This window comes from Solanum verrucosum, unplaced genomic scaffold, assembly GCF_900185275.1.
Source record: "Solanum verrucosum unplaced genomic scaffold, falcon-dt-bn FXZP01000032.1, whole genome shotgun sequence".
Taxonomy (NCBI): domain Eukaryota; kingdom Viridiplantae; phylum Streptophyta; class Magnoliopsida; order Solanales; family Solanaceae; genus Solanum; species Solanum verrucosum.
In genome coordinates, this window is record NW_026020569.1 from 2351324 (window position 1) to 2373256 (window position 21933).

At 31.3% G+C, this 21933-nt stretch overlaps 3 protein-coding genes across 3 annotated transcripts; all 3 read left to right on the top strand.

Moving 5' to 3' along the window:
- Window positions 1-5173: 5173 nt before the first annotated feature.
- LOC125810989 (paired amphipathic helix protein Sin3-like 1) lies at window positions 5174-8018 on the top strand. Its single transcript, XM_049490482.1, has 10 exons — window positions 5174-5250; window positions 5441-5641; window positions 5721-5892; window positions 5993-6091; window positions 6188-6332; window positions 6570-6706; window positions 6938-7013; window positions 7371-7507; window positions 7728-7803; window positions 7893-8018. Exons 1-10 carry the CDS (start codon window positions 5174-5176, stop codon window positions 7970-7972), a joined length of 1200 nt encoding a protein of 399 aa, XP_049346439.1. The 3' UTR covers window positions 7973-8018.
- A 4162-nt stretch (window positions 8019-12180) lies between these two features.
- Window positions 12181-15648, top strand: LOC125810990 (paired amphipathic helix protein Sin3-like 2). The gene is made up of 6 exons (XM_049490483.1): window positions 12181-12239; window positions 12349-12396; window positions 14807-14989; window positions 15078-15249; window positions 15349-15441; window positions 15529-15648. The coding sequence occupies exons 1-6, from the start codon at window positions 12181-12183 to the stop codon at window positions 15646-15648; spliced, it is 675 nt and encodes a 224-aa protein (XP_049346440.1).
- A 1916-nt stretch (window positions 15649-17564) lies between these two features.
- Window positions 17565-20744, top strand: LOC125810992 (uncharacterized). The gene is made up of 4 exons (XM_049490485.1): window positions 17565-17724; window positions 19459-19601; window positions 19866-20474; window positions 20562-20744. Exons 1-4 carry the CDS (start codon window positions 17565-17567, stop codon window positions 20742-20744), a joined length of 1095 nt encoding a protein of 364 aa, XP_049346442.1.
- Window positions 20745-21933: the final 1189 nt, after the last annotated feature.

A 21933-nucleotide genomic window follows, 5' to 3' on the forward strand; every position in this document is an offset into this window, starting at 1 on the left:
CCTAATGCAAAAACTCAGGCCCGAGCCGACCCTGCTGAACCATTTGCTACTAGCGCATGACAGCCACACGCAATTAAGAAAACAAACAAGTATATCTCGACTTAAAACTAAGCCCTTGGCCGGCAAGACCCCTGCCAATTAATCTATAAAATAAACAGCTACTCCCAGAAGATCATATAAATAAATAGCCAACTAGTACAGAAGTTCTGATTGGGCCGTTGAGGCCACCATGATATTTATACGAAAACTAAAAGCATGTATATATCAATACAATATATCAAACAGCTCACAAGCTTCAGTAAATCGACAACATAGGCCAGTATGGCCATAACATAGCTATACACCCCACACACTAGTCTTCAATCCTCTAAGAGTAGTAAAGATTAGCGAGACAGGGCCCCAGCCTACCTATAAAGATATATACAACAAAAGATAACAAATCTCCCAACTCTGGCAGCTCTAGAGGAAAGGGGCTAGCCAACCGGATAAAAGCCAATCCTGCTGCTGAAGAGGTCTACTCGATCATCTGTCAGGACCTGTATGCATGAATGCAGCGTCCCCAAGGCAATGGGGTGTCAGTACAAAATAATGTACAGAGTATGAAAGACAATAAACTATGAGGAGATATCCTGATATACTAGAATAATCTGATAAATAAATCAAGGATAAGATAAGTGTACTGACCTGCTCCTAAATCTAAACTTATCAAAAATAATAAAACAACAACCTAACCAAGCCCCTATAAGCTTGGCAGGTACAAACAACACACAAGACCACATACTCAGGCACCCATAATCTCAGAAGGCTTTATCGGTAGTTCCATTGCCTCGTAGGTAGTCACATAGCCCTCTTAGGCATTAATATAGTCCCGTAGGCAGCACATAGCTCTCTTAGGCATCAACATAACTTATAGACAACTCATATCCCTCTTAGGCAACAACATGACTCTGTAAGAAACACATAGTTTTCATAGGCGTCAATATAGCCCTGTAGGCAACTCATAGCCGTTTTAGGCATCCATATAGCCCTGCAAGCAGAACATAGCTTGTTTAGGCATAGGCATAGATCACATTCCTGCGGCTAACCACAATAGCACCCCCCTTTCTCACCTGCAACAAAGGAGGTGGTGACGCCCCAAGGGCAACAATAACAATCCAATCGCTAAAAACGAGCAATTTAGTTATAAGCAACCTATACAAATAGCCTCTAAGTCGTGTCCAACATAGGGACACTACTAACTGAATAAGAATCCTGACAAAGGAGGATTATATCAACTCGAGCAGCCAACAATCAACAATAATGGCTACAAGTGTAACATGGATGACAACTCAATTACATTGCTTCTAAGCTTTAAGGAAACATGTCGTAAGTAGGGAATAGTCTTAACATACATTTTCAATGAACGCTCGAAAGACCGTAGTTCCTTTACGAAAGTTGTTCCTTATGTCCTAAGTTTCGCAAACACTATATATACACAGCTGGTACGAACCTATAAACAGTTCATAATTAATCTTAAATCGGAAGATTTGTCATATTTCCCCAACTTGTCGAAACGTCCGTAGAAATTCATAAAAACAACCATAAAAGGGTCCTGAGATTATTACCTTAGTTAACCAAGTGTAAACCTTAAAGAAACACCAATAACTACAAATTATATCTTCAAAAAGAAGCTCCAGACACAGCTAATAGAAAGGAAAAATGATTACGACGTGTAGGGATTACGTTTCTAGGCATGGGGGCAATGTTTAATGGTAGAAATCATTAAAAACTATCCTTCATCATGCTAGAACTCCATAGGAACCCTCTCTTAAGCTTTCTCTCTGGTTTGGAACTGAAATGAAATATTTTCATGGCTTAAAACGTTAAATAAGCCGACATACCATATTTTTGACCTGACCCGGATCCGACTCGGATTCTGCCTCGGCAGTCCCTAGTAAAACCCTCATAACCTTTTGCTCTGATGTCAATTTGATACGGGGTTTTATGCGTTGCAAACTAGACTCGTAGGCATTCGATTTAATGGGTGGTAGGCCTTCTAACTCTTTATATATTGGGAGAAAACATCCAAGACATTTGACCCAAATTTTAGAGAAATCTTTAAAAAGGAACTTACGATAACTTTCGCCAACTTTTATTTCGCCACTTACTTAACTTCTAAACTTAAGATACAACCCTTGAACACTTAAAATATGACATACCACATCATTTTTTATTTATTACTCACCATTCTTGTCTTTTCACGAAGATACGAGGTAATATAGACGTTTTGAAAAGTCGAGGTGTTACACTTATATACCTGACTTGTCTTCACCTCTATACTATTTGAATCAATTATGTAATTTGTAACTTCCAATCTAGAATATAATACGAATCACAAATTCTTGATTCAACCACCGCAAGAGCTTTTGTATCATGTGTTGTGCCTTCTACACACGTAATTTCTCTGCATATTCCATCAAAGTTATGTAGATCACCGCCAATCTCTTCACTTGTGTCAATGCATAATGGATACATTGCAAATCCTGGCTCACTTTTTTTCACTTTTAAATATAGTTTAACACCCATGTCGTTCTTAATTTTCATCGGAGACGAGTTACCTTCTACGATGTAACAAATTTCAATGTTTTTCCTTGATACATCGATATCTAACTCGACTGAAATTGTTGCTTTGAGATTCAAAAATGAAATTGATTGTCCAACAACGATTCCATCACTTTTGTAACTTTCATATTTCACTTCGCTGATCCAAATTCCTGAATGCCTCAGTATATAAAATTGAAATATTCATCATGTATCTGCAAAAAATTAGAGTTTTATTCGAATTTCTCAATTTTTCAAAATTGATGGATGTTCACAAATTGTTCTTCAATGTAGAAGATATAATTTTGAAATTTGTAATGTCTGAGTCGATTACCTATTAAGATATGGATTGTTTAGGATCAGTTAGGCATAAATCAAGCTAATTAAATTAACAGAATTAATTATTACGTTTTTTTTCCTCTTTTAGCGCAACAATAATATGTTTACCTTGTATAAGTTATAATGTATCGGAATGGTAGCATTCACCTACCTTTTTAAGGGATATTTTGTAAAATGGAAATTAGTTGGGATAAGATGTAATTTATATCTTACACTATGGGATTTCTTTAATTTTAACAAAAAAAACTGCTGTAACTTTCTATCCACGCCCGAACAAGTTAGGCATCTTCAAATGGTCGAAGGTCGCAGTGATAACTTTTTTTTTTAAACATGTCTTGAGCTCGAGTCTTGTGCTACAATATGAATTTAAAATTAATTTCACTCCAATATCAAATGAAAAATCAAAGAAAATTATAAATAGTTAAAAAGTTCTTTACCATAAACGTTGTTTATTTTTTGTTAATATCTATTTAATCTGCTTATGTACATAAATATTTTAATTTTCTATGTTTCTATTTAATCTACTTATGCTTATGTTCATAATATTTTAATTTTCTATGTTTTAGGTGAGAGAATCTAGGAAAAGAATGATATAGGACATTTAGAATTTTATAAATTTTCACCTCTTATAAACCTAATTCATTTCATTTACTAATTTTATAGATTTTATTTTTTTTGTTATAAGTACTTGTATGAAATTCAACCTATTACATCAAGTCAACGCACAAGTCAAAGGAAAGGGCAACTATAGAAAAAATTTGAAATATTCATCTTAAACTTTGAATAATTCAATTATTTTGAACAATAAAAAAAATCTTAAAAATTCAGTTAATATGAAATAGAAATCATTGGATTCTGGTGAAAAAATGAGTTGCATTTATATAGAGAAAAAAAGAAATATTTGATATTTTAAGAAAAACAATTAATGATTAATAAGATATGGATTACACTACTTTGACTTTCTAATCATTTTTGGTGTAAAGAAATAAGTGATATTTTACAATAAAAACAGTAAAACTACAAATGAGTTGCAGATATATGGTGAAAAAAGAATTATATGATATTTTAAGAAAAATAATTAATGATTAATAAGATATGGATTACACTACTTTGACTTTCAAATCATTTTGGTGAAAAGAAATATGTGATATTTTACAATAAAAATAGTAAAACTACAAATGAGTTGCATATATATGGTGAAAAAAAGAAATATATGATATTTTAAGAAAAACAATTAATGATTAATAGGATATGGATTACACTACTTTGACTTTCTAATCATTTTTGGTGAAAAGAAATAAGTGATATTTTACAATAAAATAGTAAAACTACAAATGAGTTGCATATATATGATGAGAAAAAAAAATTATGATATTTTAAGAAAAAACAATTAATGATTAATAAGATATGGATTACACTAATTTGACTTTTTAATCATTTTTGGTGAAAAGAAATAAGTGATATTTTACAATAAAATAGTAAAACTACAAATGAGTTGCATATATATGATGAAAAAAGAAATATATGATATTTTAAGAAAAAACAATTAATGATTAATAAGATATGGATTACACTACTTTGACTTTTTAATCATTTTTGGTGAAAAGAAATAAGTGATATTTTACAATAAAATAGTAAAACTACAAATGAGTTGCATATATATGGTGAAAAAAAGAAATATATGATATTTTAAGAAAAACAATTAATGATTAATAAGATTTGGATTACACTACTTTAACTTTTTAATCATTTTTGGTGAAAAGAAATAAGTGATATTTTACAATAAAAATAGTAAAACTACAAATGAGTTGCATATATATATGGTGAAAAAAAAGAAATATATGATATTTTAAGAAAAGCAATTAATGATTAATAAGATATGAATTACACTACTTTGACTTTCCAATCATTTTTAATTCAACAAATTGAATCAAGTCAATATATAGTCATAACTTGAGTGAATGACTAAAAATATTAGAGAAAGACTAAAATACCCCCAAAGTTTGACCAACATCATACGTTACAAGAATTTTATATTATATATATGTGTAGTCTCGTTACTATCTACACACCATTTTTTTCTCGAAGTAGAGAAGGTATAGAGAGAAAAATACTAGGGTTCAGCCATTTCTAATATTTTTCCCTTTGTTTGAATAATTTGTATGGTTAAATGGGTAATTCTTTTTATTGATTAATTCTTAATAAAGATTTTATTTACTAGCACAACTTTTTGTTGCTGTACTATTTTTGCAGCATGGTCCGATTGAGAGTAGATGTATCTGGTGGTAAGGAGAGATTTAAGCGGCCAATCAATTATTCTCGTAGAGAATCGTAAGCTCTGTTCACTTCCTCAATTGTTTTGATTTGTTGAGTTCTTATTAAGAAATTAGTGTTTTAATTTAGGTTAAAAGCCAAAAATAAAATAAAATTGGGCTGGATAATCTCATTTTTGGTAGCTATGACTACTTACTTATGGTATAATTATGATGTATATGTATTTTTTTTTTCCTCTATGAATTAGGCATGGTCCATCACCTTTTCTTGAAAATGGAGCATTGGGCAGCCGCAATGCTGGCAGAGGGCTAACTTTTCTTGGCCCTTGTAACCCACATCTGACAACCGAGGATGCGTTGTCTTATTTGAAGGAAGTTAAGGACACGTTTCAAGGCAGAGAGAAGTATGATGTGTTCCTTGATATTATGAAACATTTTAAGGCTCAAAGGTTTGTTACCACTATTTACCTAGTGTCATGATTCTCATATTTGTTGTTTTATCCGTGACTTATTCCATTTTCTTGACAGAATTGATACTGTTACTGTCATAGCAAGAGTGAAAGACTTGTTCAAAGGGCACCCTAGGTTGATCACTGGGTTCAACACTTTCTTGCCCGAGGGTTATACAATAACTCTCAATCAAGAAGATAAGCCTAGAGTTGAATTTGGAGAAGCTATCAACTTTGTGAACAAAATAAAGGTTACATTCCTGCTACCTTCCAGTTTAAACAATAAAGGTCTGCCTTTTTCTTCTTTAAAACACTTTAGTCCTAATTTATTTGGTTTATCATTTCCTGCAGACGCGTTTCCAAAATGATGATCATGTCTACAGATACTTCCTAGACATATTGAACATGTATAGGAAAGAGCATAAGGGAATCAATGAGGTGTACCGAGAGGTAATAAATTTTTTTAAAAAAATTGGAATACATAGATATTATAGATGATCTTTATGTTTTAATTTTTTGTTTCTATTTGTCACATCATATGTGTAGATTGCCGTACTTTTCAATGGCCATCCAGATTTGCTAGATGAGTTCACTAGGTTCTTGCCAGATACTAAGAAGGAAGTAGATCTAAGCAAGCAGCAGCATCCTGGTAAAATGAATTCTTTTGGAGAGTTTGAAGATACCCTGAAATGTGAGTTCATGGTTAGCATTGTTTGAATATTTGTATTTGATGTGCTGCATTAGAATCTTCCACTATTAGCTATTTGGTTTGTGGTGACAATGATCTATTAGTAAGTATGTATTAATTCATTTTTCAGTATATCTCTCTTTGTTTTTTGGTAAAGTTCTTGGTTTATGCATTTGATTTTAGCAGAGTTGCTGAGTTTGGTTAGTATGCTTTTTAATATGATTTACTTGATCTTGTCAGATTCGTGTAGCAAAGGGTTCATTTTCTGTGAAAGGGTAAAGGAAAGACTACAAAGTCCAGCTGATTATCTGAAATTCTTAAAATGTCTCCATATTTACAGCACAGAAACGATTGCAAGGAACAAGTTACAAAGTTTGGTACGTCTATCATGCTATTAATCAAGCCCTTTTGTTCCAAAGTGACATTTATCTTTGTTTATAATATTTGCTATCTGTGGTTCGGTTTTTGGCCAACAAAAGGGAGAAGAAACAGGGGTACTGAATCCTGTTTTTACAGGATTTGGTGGTTCTAATGTCTTTTAAATGATATACAAGTCGATCTTCTTGTTGTTTAAGCATCATTAATTTGAAGCATGCTACCAATTTCAGGTTGCTGAAATAATTGGAAAATATCCTGATCTTATGGAGGGTTTCAATGAATTTCTGGATCGATATGATCGAGTTGGTAAGTTAAAATTTCATGATGGTAAAACTGTTGTGCCATTTTTATTGGTTTCTGCTTTGCAGTTGGATTACTTGCAGGTGTAATGAGCCTCAGAAAGTCTTGAATAATTTTCCACTAGGATTTTGTTACAAGTACTTTACATTACTAAACAAGATGACAATTGAAATTTCGTAAAAACAATCTCCAACAAGACATATCAGAATTCGTCATGATTAATATTCTATTAGTATGTCGCTAAACGTTCAGTCTGTTTGACTCCGTTTTTGGTTAAGTTCTTGATGTATGCATCTGTTTTTAGCATAGCGTTGCTGAGTTTGGTTAGTATGCTTTTTAATAGGATTTGTTTGATCTTGGCAGATACATATACAAAAGGGTTCACTTTCTGTGAAGAGGTAAAGGAAAGACTAGGAAGTCCAGCTGATTATCAGACATTCTTAAAATGTCTTAGTGATTACAGCGGAGAAATAATTACAAGGGAGCAGTTACAATCTTTGGTACGTGTATCATCATGCACCTAATCTTATCTTTGTTGCTCCTATATGACAGTAATCTTTGCTTATAATTTCTGCCATCTATGGTTTGGTTGATGTTCATGCAAATCATAGGCTAGACCTAATGTTTTTAACAGGATTTTGTGGTACTAATATCTTTTAGATGATGTACAAGTCGGTCTGTTTGTTGTTTAAGCATCATAGATTTAACTACTCATTTCAGGTTGCTCAAACACTTGGAAAACATCCTTGTCTTATGGAGCGTTTCAATGTATTTATAGATCGTTATGAACGAGCTGGTAAGTCTTTAATGAATTCTGTCACACACACAATACATATACATATATATATGTAAGATTCTAATTTGAAAGGTTACACTGCTTTGCAGTTGGATTTCTTGTAGGTGTAATGACTAAGTGGAATGAATCCAAGTTAGTAAAGGAAGAAGAGAACAAGTGTAAAAACTGAGGCTCCTTCAACTTATCAAATAAAACAAGAAAATGAGGCTCGTCCACAGGGAATTAAGTTTGAAGAAGCTGCCAGTTTTGTGGAGAAAGTAAAGGTTATTCTCCTACCTTCTTTTCTTCTAAATTCATAAATAATTTATTGTTGTCTAATTATATAAAAAATATGCATTATTTTCCAATTTAAAGTTGAGTTCCAGGATAAATTACGCTGAAACAATCTTAATTATAGTGATTAGATTATTAATTAGTCCATATCAATTAAAATACCTTCAATAGTTGCGGAAAGTAATAATATTTTTCTAGAATCATGTTAGCTAGATCTCTCAACTATTGTTATTTCACCTACAAAGCCATTCAATCAATCCAAACTATATCTCTTGAATTTTTTTAAGCATAAATTAGTTGACTTTGTATGAAATTGAAATAGTTGAGTGATTTTTCTATTACAAAAACGTAACAAAGTTGATTAACTTTCTGAGGTTATTACAAATAGTTGAGTGATAAAAATGTTTTGTACCATAAACTATTCGCTTACTATAAGAGTTAGTAATGAGGCTTTAATGTTAATAGGTATAGGCACTTACCTAAGAGTTGGAGTGCTTGGTCCTATTTGTTAAGTATATGATTTAAGTACATCTTTTTAGTCAACATCTGTGGGGGCGATAATGGAGTTATTGCTTAAGGCTTTATTTTAGTAATGCCATATTTTACAAAATCAGGATTATATAATTTGGTATACATGTCCAGTCTCACGCTTTTTATTAGACAGATAGATAAAATATGAGTGCTAACTTACTTGTTGGGGTTGTCGCTTTGTGCAGGAACGTTTCCGAAACGACAACCATGTGTATGAATCATTCTTAAACATTTTGAGGATGTACAACATGGAGAGCTATGATGTCTACCATAAGGTGGTGATAAAATATCTTTCAATTTGGATACACAAATTATATTAGATGATTGATCTTCATGTTTTAACTTATTACTACTTCTTTTATGTGTAGGTTGCTATACTTTTCAAGAATCATTCAGATTTGCTTGGTGAGTTCGCTAAATTCTTGCCAGATTCTTCAGCTGATTTCAAGCTTAGGGAACGTATTTGATCAGTTAACCATCCGCTTTAGTTCCTTGTAATAGTGTGATTGGTATGACTAAAGCTTGTGAAGGAGTTCGACTTGATGTTATTCATGGGTTTCTTGGAAATTTTTCTTCTGTTTCTAATGACTAGAGATTCAGTTTTATTGGCAATGTAAAATGTTGGTACTATATGGTTTTTTTTAATAATATCATCTTCCCTTAGCAAATTAAGAAAAAAATCATTCAAGGTTGAATATGTGCTTCTATATCTGCAACCTATGGGATAAAACTTGTTGAAAACAAAGTCATATCATTTAGAGTCATATCCTCTATACGTGGTAAATATGACGAATCAAGGAGGCGAAAAAAGCGTGAAATGAAAATATTTAAAAAGGAGAATGCTATCGTTGCTTCAATATAATATATCAAATTGTTTATTTAACAATTTAGATTATTGTATTTAATTATTTGTCGTTAGTTTTCATCTAGCCCCCATTTATAGGATATTAAGAGCCTGTTTGACATTTTTGTTCGTAGGTTAGAAACACTTATTTTGAGAAAAAAATACTTTTATTGAAAAATTAAGTGTTAAACAAATCAGTAAAATATTTTTCTTGCTTTAAAAAGAAAAAAAAGTAGAAAAAAATTTTATTTTTCTCAAGACTAAAATATCCTTTTCATATATACATATTTACATATTTCCCAATATATTTCTTGTTAATTAATTAGCATATTTCATAAGTTTGGTTAAATTTCATTTAAGAATTTTATTTTTTATTTTATATAAAAAAAATCATAATTTATTTTATGTTTATATATTATTATTTTATATATTATATATTATTTTACGTACTATTTTGTAGAATTAGAAAAAAGGTAACAATAACACTTTTTCAAGATTAGAAAAAATAAGGAAAAAATAACAATTAAAGATTTCAGCCTCCCAAAAAGGGTATAATATTGATTGAAAATTTAAACATGTAAATTTTAATTTAAAAAAAAATAAAATTTAATTTACTTTTTATAATAGATATTTAAAATAGTTTTTCTCTATAAAATAATTTCAATATTAAAAGTACATTAATAGTTGTTCTTTTTTGTAATTTGATTCTTAAAAGCATTTTTTAAAAATTAATTAGTCAAACACATTTTGCTAATGAAAAACACTTTACAAATGAATTAGCCAAACACGAATTGTTTTTTTTCAAAAGCACTTTTTTAAAAAACCATTTAAAAAGTGCTTCTAAAATTAAGTTGTTTTCAGGAGTTCGGAGCCAAAAGGGCAATTTTTTTCTTTCAAAAAACAAAAGCAATACATCAAAAAAAAAAATTAACCAAAAGGGAAAAATCACTCCGTCTTTTGACAAAAATTAACGCCGTACCGTTAAATGAAATATAAATCGCTGCCTTGACAACGATTTTCTAAAAAAAAAGGTCTTTTTTCTTTAAAGTAACTGCTATAGCAGCTTTTTTATATAAAAAAATAAAATAAAAGGAAAAAAAATTCTTTTTAAAAAAATCGTTATGGCAGCGTTTTAATAAAAAAATTAATAAAATTTTGAAGTTGCGATTTTTTTAAGAAGTTATTTTTTAAAAAAAATTGCTACCCTTTCAGCGATTTGATAAAAAAAATTAAAACTCCAAGGCAGCTGATTTTTATTTCTTTTAACGGAATGACGTCAAATTTTGTCAGAAGAAAATCGCTCTGTCGGAAACGATTTTGCCTTTTTGGTTAAAAAAATTTGATATGCCTTTTTTATTTTTTGAAAGAAAAAAGTTGTCCTTTTGATTCCGTACTCCTATTTTTAGCAGCAATGTCAAACAAACTCTAAATTTTGATTATATGTGAACTATGAGGTATAAGTTATTTTCCTTTGTTTTATGTTTTGTGCCTATGTTAAGGGTTCTAACATAATCAAATATTTTCACCAGTATGGTGACAAAACTGGGACATAACTTGTCCAAGTTTGGAACAACTCTTTCGAATTTTTTTTAACTCAATCTATTTCAATACAAATCATTTCACCTCATACAAATTGGATACAAAATCCTGTCAAAACTATTTTCTAAAATATTTTATTTGTAAAAGAATAAATAAAATAATTGAAATTTAATAAAAATTGAGCAAATTGAATTATGACCCTCATTCTAGTCCTATCAAGTTAAAATATCTTGTTGATTGTAATAAATAATAATAATAATAATAATAATAATAATAATAATAATAATACATTTTGACCCAATTGTATTCAGCACAATCCACCGATTTGACACATTTGCTCGCCAAGTAATGTTGAATAAAGTTAGACTTTAGATCATTTAGTCATTTGAAGTGAATTGCATTGACGGCTAATTTATCACATCACCAAAAAAATTACTAACAACCATTCAATTTGATTTGGCGAAAATCATTTAAATAAATCTCATACGTCATTTAATTCATTATTCTTGAATAATTATTATATATTCCCTCTATCCTAATTACATGTCTACTTTTGAATTGACACATCTATTAAGAAAATAATGATTAACATAGTGAATTTATCATTTTACCCCTATTAATTATAAAGTAGATTAAAAAATTTAAGATTTTCAAGAAGTTTTATCTTTTCCAAAATTAAATAATTAAGGGTATAATAAATAATAAAATTGCTCTTTTTTTATTTGTCAAAATGGACAAGTAAAAAAGAAAAAATAGACAAATTATGAGGGACAGAGGGAGTATAATCTAATTCCTCTTCACAAAAATTGAAGTATAATTTCAAAATAGTCTTAGGACTTTGTCGTATACCACAAAAAATATTTTTTCATTTGGAGATAGATTCATTGACCACAAATTTATAACTTTACCAAAAATACTAACAAAAAATCAATAGTTCTTTTTTGGAATATTAATAAATTTTATAATTATAGTTAAATATAGCATAAAATAATTCTAGTATAATCTAAAATAATATAATGTCAAATAATGAAAGTTGGTAAAGGAGATTGGAGCATAACAAATAAAAAATTGGGCTCATTCATGAACTTAAAAATGTGCACAGTATCACTAATTTTGAGCCCATTTTAAAATTATACCTTTTTTGCATATCAATCAAGTTTTTTTCTACGCTCTTTGTTATTTAAACGTGCATGTGTTGTAGTTCTTTCGAGTTTAGAAAGAGGGAAAGCAAAGAGACGAAAAGGAAAAGGTAGAGAAAAATGAGTTGGATGATTTTTTATATTTAACTCCTTTTTTTTTATGATAGATCTACTGAAACATTTCTTTTTTTGTTGTAAATCTTCTTGTTATTTTTGCAGCATGAGGCGATTGGGTGGTGATGTATGTGGTTCATCCCGTGGAGAATCGTAAGCTCTTTGTTTTCAGTTTATTTCTGTCTTAAGTGTTTGTTTTTTCTATGTACGTGACTTATATTTGTTGAATTATTGGTAATTTGAGGTAGATCGGTGATTCTTAGTTGCTATATGATGTGTGGTATGCATTATCTTGTGATTAAAAAATGTTAGATGTTATTTTCTGCCATATCTAATCACTTAGAGTAGGACTTAAATTTTATTCTACCACAAAGAATTATCAGGAAAAATTGAAGATATATATTTAATCTTTAGATATGTTGTGTTTGTCTAGATGAATCCTTAACCAATTGGAAAAGAAAATTGTGCCTCATATATCAATAATTTTTTTCAATAAAATGAATTGGGGGAGGGGATAAGGGATTACAAATAGAAAATTGAACTCTCACCAATAATATGAAAGATTGTAGGAAAATATAGGTGAAAAACAAGATGGGTGGGTGGAATTGGGTGGAGGGGGCCAAATCGAATATGGACTGATCGAAAATGAGTGACATGAAAATGAATAAAATATTTAATTTGAATCATATTTGGTAAGGATATAAATTGATGAACTCAATGGATAATATGGATCTCCATTGCTTCTTATTATATAAAGAAATGAGTACTTCAAATTACAAAACTATTTTTTTTTCTCTCCTCTTAGGATGTGTTTAGTATGAAAAAATAATTAAAGGGTAAAAATTCAGATTGGGAGTCTGAGTTAGGGTAGAAAGTAATTTATTCTTCAGTTAGAAGAAACGTAGTTTTTTAAACATTAAAGTAAATCAAACATGAGAAAATTAAAAATATTTTTTTTATACAAAACACACTCTTAATAAGTTTGATTTAATTCCTTTTTCTGATGATAGATCAACTGAAACTTTTATTTTTTATTGTAAATCTTCTTGTTATTTTTGCAACATGAGGCTATTGATTTGTGTTGTATGTGGTTCATCCCGTAGAGGATCGTAAGTTTTTTGTCTTCAGTTTATTTTTGTCTGTAGTGTTTTTTTTATGTACATGACTTATTCTGATACATTGTTTGAAATTTGTTGAATTATTGGTAATGTGAGTTAGAATGGTGATTTCTAGATGCTATATGATGTGTGGTGTGCGTTACTTTGTGATTATAAAAATGTTAGATGTCATTGTTTGTCATATTAACGGCTTAATTTTTTTCTATCACTAAGAATTGTTAGGAAAAACTGAAGATAAAGATTTCATCTTTAGAAATAAGTGAACTTTGTAGAGATTCCTAGACCCTTGCATACTCTAAGGGGAGTGCAATTGGTGGAATATCCATGGATTATCCATATATTGCGATTTATAATATAATTGACTCACTTTTAAATGATTGGATAACCAACCAATTTAAAATGAGTTGAGTTGAGCGTATAGCCATTTACCACACTTATAGCTAACAAACGTAGCTACTAAGATTTAGTTAAGTCAACTACATAAAATAGAAAAAGGAAATGATCATCAGTTATTGTTTTAACTAACAATATAATGACCAAATTATCAATTAATTATCGACAATAACCCAAACTTTGGTATCCACTTTTATTTTTCTCCATCCCACTTTTAAAATGTGACTCTTTTTTATATGTATTTTGATAAAAAAATATTATTTTATTAAATTAATATTAGAATCAGTGGTCATTTTTTTTGTCTTCATTTGATTTTGTGTATTACATTATATTTGCATGGGTCTACATTATTTATACAATATATTTATATTACATAGATATTATATACCAATGTATAAATATTGTATAACAGTGTGTATAAATGTATATACATCTCTTACATATAATTATACATCATATATACATGGATATACATTATTTATATAATATAGATACATTATATATATTAGCTGGAAAAATTAGTTGCTTGGTATATTTGTGTGAGAAATCCTAAAATAGATTATCTCATTTAATTATATGCATTGAAATCAATAAACCTTAAAATCTTAAACATATTTCAATTGAGATCAATGTATATATTGAAATGAGATAATTTATTTTATGTTATTAATTTAACTAACTAATAGGTGTTTGAGAGTGCATACAAAGTTTTTCAAAATTTATCATGTGTTTAGATGCTCAATTGGAACAAACTATAGATTGAACGTCTAAGTAAAATTTACTGACAAATTAAATATTAAGCCTTACAAGTTTGTGCACATCCAAATATTTCACTTGCTATCTTCAATCGCTACATTTGTAGTAACTCTGTCTACCAATATTTAATAACAAATGAAGTTATGATCTCTTTTTATTAAAATTTGAGCTCTAATCTTCTATTATTTCATCTATTTTATTCATTATTGGATTGCACTCTTGATTTTGTAGCAATATATATGAGTGGTTACTTATGGTTATTATTCTCATGATTTTAAATTTTTTCCTTGAATTAGATATAATCAATCACAATTTCATGAAAGTGATTTGAGCGAAATACGAGATGACAGTCATAAAAATAGTAAGCCAGAGTATTATGATGCGCTCTCTTATTTGAAGGATGTTAAGGACATGTTTTCTGACCAAGCAGAGAAGTATAACATGTTTCTTGATGTTATGACCGACTTTAAGAGAAAAAGGTTTGTTACGACAATCTGTCTATTGTTACGGTCTTCAATAATTTATGTTTTGATTTATGTGGGACTAAGTCTTTAATATTTCTCACAAAATTGATATTGTTGGTGTCATAGCAAAAATAAAAGAATTGTTTGAAGGTCATCCTAGATTGCTGCTTGGATTTAATCTTTTTTTGCCCAATGGCTATGAAATAATCCTCACGGATGAAGACAAGAAGAAAACAGATTTGGAACAAGCAATCAGTTTAATGAACAAAATAAAGGTAACATTTATGTTATCTTTTGATTTTAGTAATAAAAGGTCTTTTTTATATATAAAAGAAACCTTTAGTCCTAACTTGCTAATTTATAACTTATTGTAGAAATGTTTAGGAAATGACTATGAGTACAAATCCTTCATAAATATTCTATCCATGTGCAAGGAGTGTAAGAACGTCGAAGAGGTGAACCGTGAGGTGATAAAACATTTTCAAATTGAATATATATTATAGACGATTATCATGTTCTTTTTTATTATTAAGTACTATTTTTTATATGTATAGGTTTCTGTACTTCTCAAGAATCATCCAGATCTACTAGATGAGTTCGCTAAATTCTTGGTAGATTCGTCTATTGCCAATTTGTTGTCTAACTTGGATGACGATAAAATATTGAAAAAGTGAAATATTGCACTTATGAAGTGCTTTTTAGTCTAATTCATAGCGATGCTATGTGGATTTAGTAGAATGATATATCTCAAATTGTTTAATTGAAAACTTAGTTTGTTTTGTTTAATAATCATTATTTGTTTTCATCTTGCCCTGCATTGTTTACTTGATACAAAATTTTTATCATATGTGAGGTATATTTAAAGTTGACTTTTTTTCAGCATTATTATGATCAATGTTCTTCTTCTCTAGATTTCGTAAAACTCACGCGTGGAAAAGTTCAAAAATTACAAAAAGAGTTGATAATTTTTTTATTCTTGAAATTGATTGCAGTTAAATCTAAACTAATTGGGATCAAGAATGTTGATGATATGTAATAAATTTATAATGACATTTTTATTACAATAGATAATTGTTTTTTAAGTGGATAGGTTGTGACGTGCCTTTAATAACTTTCACATTTTATGTCTATCACTCTACAAATTATTATAATTTACCACAATAAATTGTTAAATTCGTTATAACATTATCGTGCATGCATGCTTTTTTACTTTTATGTAAACTCGTATTAAACATATCATATCAAAATTAAGCAAACAATTTATCAACCAAATTGGGGAAATTTGATTGATAAAGGAGGCTGCAAAATAACAAATTAAAATTTGGGTTCATTCATGAACTTCAAAAATGTCTACACGTGTCACTAATTTTTTGCCCATCTCAAAACTCCACCATTTTTGTGGAATCTTAAGAAGAAAAAACAATAAAAATTACAAACGAGGTTATATTTATTGTCAGATTACTCTATTTTGACCTAATGAATAATTTTTAATTCAATAAATTGATGAGAAAATTTAAGAAATAGCTAAGATAATAGACATAATAAGGCTCTATAACTATAGTTTCGATAAAGAAACAACATATGTTAGGATATATCTTTAGAGGAGTATGCTTTCTATCTCGGTGCAAGTTAGCATAACTTGCACCCACCATGGGTAAGCGAGTTCGTATACCCACTCAAAAGGCAATAATGGAGATGGAAGTTTTACACATGAAGGTGAACTCTCAACGAGGTCGAAAACCAAGCTTGGAGGAAGTGAAATCAAGTGATTTGAGTCAAAGAGTAGCGGAATGAGTACAAAATAAGGTGAATCTAGGAAAACTGAGGAATTGCAAATAAAAAGTATAGATCTAGCTTCAAATCATCTGAAAAGTAACGGTAACACTGGGAAAGAGATATTGACTGAAAAAGGGCAAGCGCAGTTTAATGGAACAGTGTTATGTAACAAGGAGGCAAAACGAAAGCAGAGAGACCAAGCAACAGCCATCTGGGACGGGGTTATTCAAACAATTGAATATGGAAGCCCTGTGGAATCAAGTAACAGTAAGAAGTCATGGGCGGATAAAGTGGAAGAGGAGGCTAACACACTTTGACATAGCAAGAAGAAATCAATATGGGACGACTTTGACATAGCAAAATTGGCTAATGCGGGATATAAATTGGAGTATGTAACTCCAGCAAAGAAGGGGGAGATAGTAGAAATCGAAATAGAGGATATTAGGTCTGAAATCACTTACTAGGGCAACGCAGTGGTATGTTATGTACTGGGTGCACACCCTCCTTTTACAGTGATTAAAGGATACATTCAAAGGTTATATGGGAAGTACGGTATAGATAAGGTAGCAATGTTAAAGAATGAGGTACTAGTGGTGAGATTTGAAACTGTGATTAGAAAACATGAGGCATTACAGGAGGCATTTACCATTTCGATAATAAACCGTTCATTGTTAAGGAATGGACACCGGAGTTAAAATTCACTAAGGAGGAACTACAAACGGTCCCAATCTGGATTAAATTCCCAGGTCTGAATTTCAAATATTGGAGCAGGACAGGGCTGAGTAAAATAAGTAGCTTAATAGGGAAACCTATGATGGTGGACCACAATACAGAGGAAAGGAATGGCCTGAATTTTGCGCGAATTTTGATTGAAGTTGAGATGGGAACACAATTGCCAGAGGTGATGAAATTCAAGAATGAAAAGGGGAGACTGATTGAGCAGCATGTACAGTATGACTGGGAGCCAACACTATGTAAGTTTTGTGCAAAGTATGGGCATGAAGAGAAAGTGTGCAGATTTAAGAAGAAATGTCCTAAGCATGTTCAATTACCTCCTAAACAAGGAGATGGACAGAGGGAAGGAAACACTCAAAAGTGGCAAGCGGGAGCAAGGGACCAAGTGACACACCCACTACGAACTCAACAGGGGGGAATGTGGATACAAATAATAAAAAGGGATGGCAAACACCCGTAAGGATAAGGAAGACAACTCCAAGGAGTCCTCCAAGCCAGACATATCAGTTGGAAAATGCAAACTCTTTTCAGGTATTGCAAAACAGAAGTGTTATGGAAGGAAACAAAGAGAATGTGGGAGGCCAGACTACAACAAAGTCTGGAAATGATTAATATACTTACCTGGAATGTAAGGGGGCCTAATGCTCCAAATAAGCAAAAGGAAGTGAAAATCCTTTGCAATGAAGAAAAGGTAAGTTTGATTGGCTTACTTGAAACAAAAATAAAAATTGGAAAAATTGAAAAATTGGCAGAAAGTATGTTTGCTAGTTGGAAGTATGTTACTAATTTGGAGAGGCACAAAAATGGTAGAATATGGATGACATGGAGGCCAGACTATTATTCTGTAAATCTCATAGATATGACTACTCAGCTAGTCACCTGTGAGGTAAAGTTTATACCCCTTCAATTTTCCTTTCAAATTTCATATGTATATGCCTTCAATAGCTGGGAAGATAGAAAGGAATTATGGGAGAGTTTATTGATTCATAGTAAGAGGTGCACTGAACCATGGTTAGTATTGGGTGATTTTAATTCTGTCTTGAATGTTGAGGATAGAATAGGGGTAATCTAGTAACATAGGCAGAAATTATGGATTTCGGAAAGTGGTTTGCTGGAATTTCCTACTCAGGGGAATAGATACACTTGGAGTGACAAACATGAAGAAAATAGAATATTTTCAAAAATTGATTAGATATTCGTCAACAGAGAATGGATGGACTCGATGCCTAGTTGCAAAGCAATATTCTTGACAAAGGGGATTAGTGATCATTGCCCAGCAAAAGTAGTTCTTAATGAAGAGTATAAAACCAGAAAATCTTTTCAGTTCTGTAATGTATGGACAAAACACTCAAAGTTTATAGAAATGGTGCAAGAAGCATGGAAGACAAGGATAGAGGGTTGTATGATGTACCTAATAGTGAAAAAATTAAAGTTGCTGACAAAGAAGTTGAGGGTGTTGCATGCAGAAGAGTTCCAGAATATAGTGAGTGAGACAAGTGCAGATAGGGGAAAGTTGAAGCAGGCACAAATGCAATTACAGATAGACCCTTATAGCATAGAATGTCAATAAAGAGAAAGCCAATTGTATCAGAAATTTAGGATTTAATCATATCTGGCTGAATTATTTCTCCAACAAAGAAGTAAGGCAAATTGGATAAGATTGGGAGATGACAACACAAGGTACTTCTATTCAATCATAAAGCATAGGAAGTTGAAGCATGCAATAACACAACTAAAGGATAGGGCAGGAGTATGGCAATCAGAACCAGCAATTATTGCAAGTATGTTTGTGGAGTATTATGAGGGAATTCTAGGGAACAAGACAGTGCATAGATGTCCACCAATAGGAGAATTATTAAGAAATGGGAAGGTGCTCAGAAAAACAACAATGTGCACTCATTCAGATATTTTGAACCACAAGAGGTGAAAAAGGCTATGTTTTAAAATTGACAGTAATAAGAACCCTGGACCAGATGGATATGGGAGTGGATTCTACAAGGCAGCATGGTCTGTGGTGGGAGAGGATGTCACAAATGCAGTGCTAGAATTCTTTCAGAATAGTAAGATTCTAAAACAAATTAATGCAACAAGTTTTGCTCTCATTCCAAAAATAGAGGTGCCTGAAGTTGCCAGCCAATTTAGATTAATCTCCTGTTGCAATTTCATTTAGAAGTGCATATCAAAGCTAATTTGCAGTAGATTAAAAGTTGTTGTCAGCCACATAGTAGCAGAAAATCAGTCAGCCTTTGTACAAGGGAAATCAATGATGCACAATGTGTTAATTTTTCATGATCTACTTAGACACTATAATAGGAAGAATGTATCTCTGATGTGTCTTATGAAAATAGATCTAAAAAAAGCTTATGACATGGTGAGTTAGGAGTTTCTTGAAAAAGTCCTGGATGGTTTTGGGTTTCCTGAACAATTCATCAAATGGATCATGTTGGGAGTTACTACCACTATGTTTTCAATAAAAGTGAATGGGGAGAACTATGGTTTTTTTGCTGGAAAAAGAGGACTAAGACAAGGAGACCCTGCATCTCCTTTGCTCTTTGTATTAGTAATGGAATACTTGTTAAGAACACTTCAGACTATGAGTGGGATGCCTGAGTTTAGATTCCATCCAATGTGTAAGAAGGTGCAACTAACTCACTTAATTTTTGTTGATGATCTCATGATATTCTGGAAGGGAAATGTGGCTTCAGTCAGTAGAGTTATGGAGGCATTAGCACACTTCAGTACTGCTACTGGTTTGGAGGCAAACTTGGACAAATCAAGTATATTCTTGGCTAGAGTTGATGAGAACACAAGAAGGCAAATTTTGGCTAGAACTGGATTCTCCGTTGTAATATTCCCTATCAAATACCTTGGTCTACCCCTCTCACCAAAGAAATGGACAAACACTGATTGTCATTCTCTAATTGATAAGCTTACTAAAAAAATCACTGTAACTTACTCAAAACAGCTCTCATATGCTGATAGGCTACAAGTAATTAATGATGTATTATTTTCAATCCATAATTTCTGGGGGCCAGTGTTCATATTACCCTAAAGCATTCTCAATGAAGTGGATAAGATATGCAGGAATTTTCTGTGGGGTAGTAGTGCTGCTAAGAGGAAGATAGCTTTGGTGTCATGGGAAAAAGTTTGTTTTCCAAAGAGACAAGGTGGTCTAAATATAAAGGGCAGTAATAATTGGAATATTGCTTCAGTGAGTCAATTGATATGGCAAATCATAGAGAACAAGGAGGCATTGTGAGTTAAATGGGTCCATGGAATATATATAAAGGATGATGATTCTATATGGACTCATAAGACAACATTAGATTGTAGCTGGTACTGGAAGAAATTAAATGTACTTAAAGTTCAAATACAGGAGTGGTATACACAAGATAAATACGAGTTGAAACAATCTGGCATTTATTCTATCACCAGAAGCTACTTGGCAATAATAGGCCACAAACCACAAGTAAGGAATGTTGACTCATCTGGACAGCAATGGCTCTACCAAAGCATAGGTTTATGGTGTGGTTGGCTGTCCAAGGAAGGTTACTCACTCAAGAGAGAAAGTTGAAACTTAGCATTTAAGTTGATAACACTGATTGATGTCTATGTGATGAGAAAACAATGGAGACCAATGTACATCTATTTGAGAAATAGAAGTGCAAATGGACCTCCACTATATGGCAAGAGATGATTCAATGAACCGGAACGACACTGCAGAATGTAGGAATCATCAAGACTTTGCAGAGCATCAGGAGGAAACACTGGAAGAAAATGAAGAAGGAAATTATGGCAGCTATAGGTGGAGCTATCCTAGGCCTCTATCACACATGGCGAGCCAGGAATTGAAAGATATTCAAAGGAAAGCAAATAAGTACAGATGAGGTAGTTTGACAGATAAAGAAAGAGATTACAGAGAGGGTAAAATTATTATACAGTTCAAAAAAAGCACAGAATTGTAGGCAGTTTATTCAACAGTTAATATGTAATTAGTTTTATAATTTTGTCGGAGGCCTAACTTCTGTTATCATAGAATTGGTGCTCTTTAGGTTGTAATTGTTTTTGATGGTTATGGTAATCTTTTACATTTGTTACCAAAAAAAAAAAACTACAGTTTCGATAATTGCGCTTCACAACAATAATTTTGTTTGCTATGAAGGCTGCAATTTGTATATTTCACTTGCCCATTTGTATATTTCACTTGTGAATATACAAACAAAGTATGTATATATAAAATTCCCTAAATTGAATCAAGCCAACATATAAAAAAAAGACTAAAATACCCCGTGTTTGACCTAATTGTCAACAACCCGGCAGGACTACGAAGAAGGAAAGGGGCTTACGATTCTTCAGTAATATTATATACAGAGAGAGTCACCTTACTAGGTATTATAATAATAGACGCATTATTTTTTTCAACTACAGAGAGTAGAAAGGTATAAATA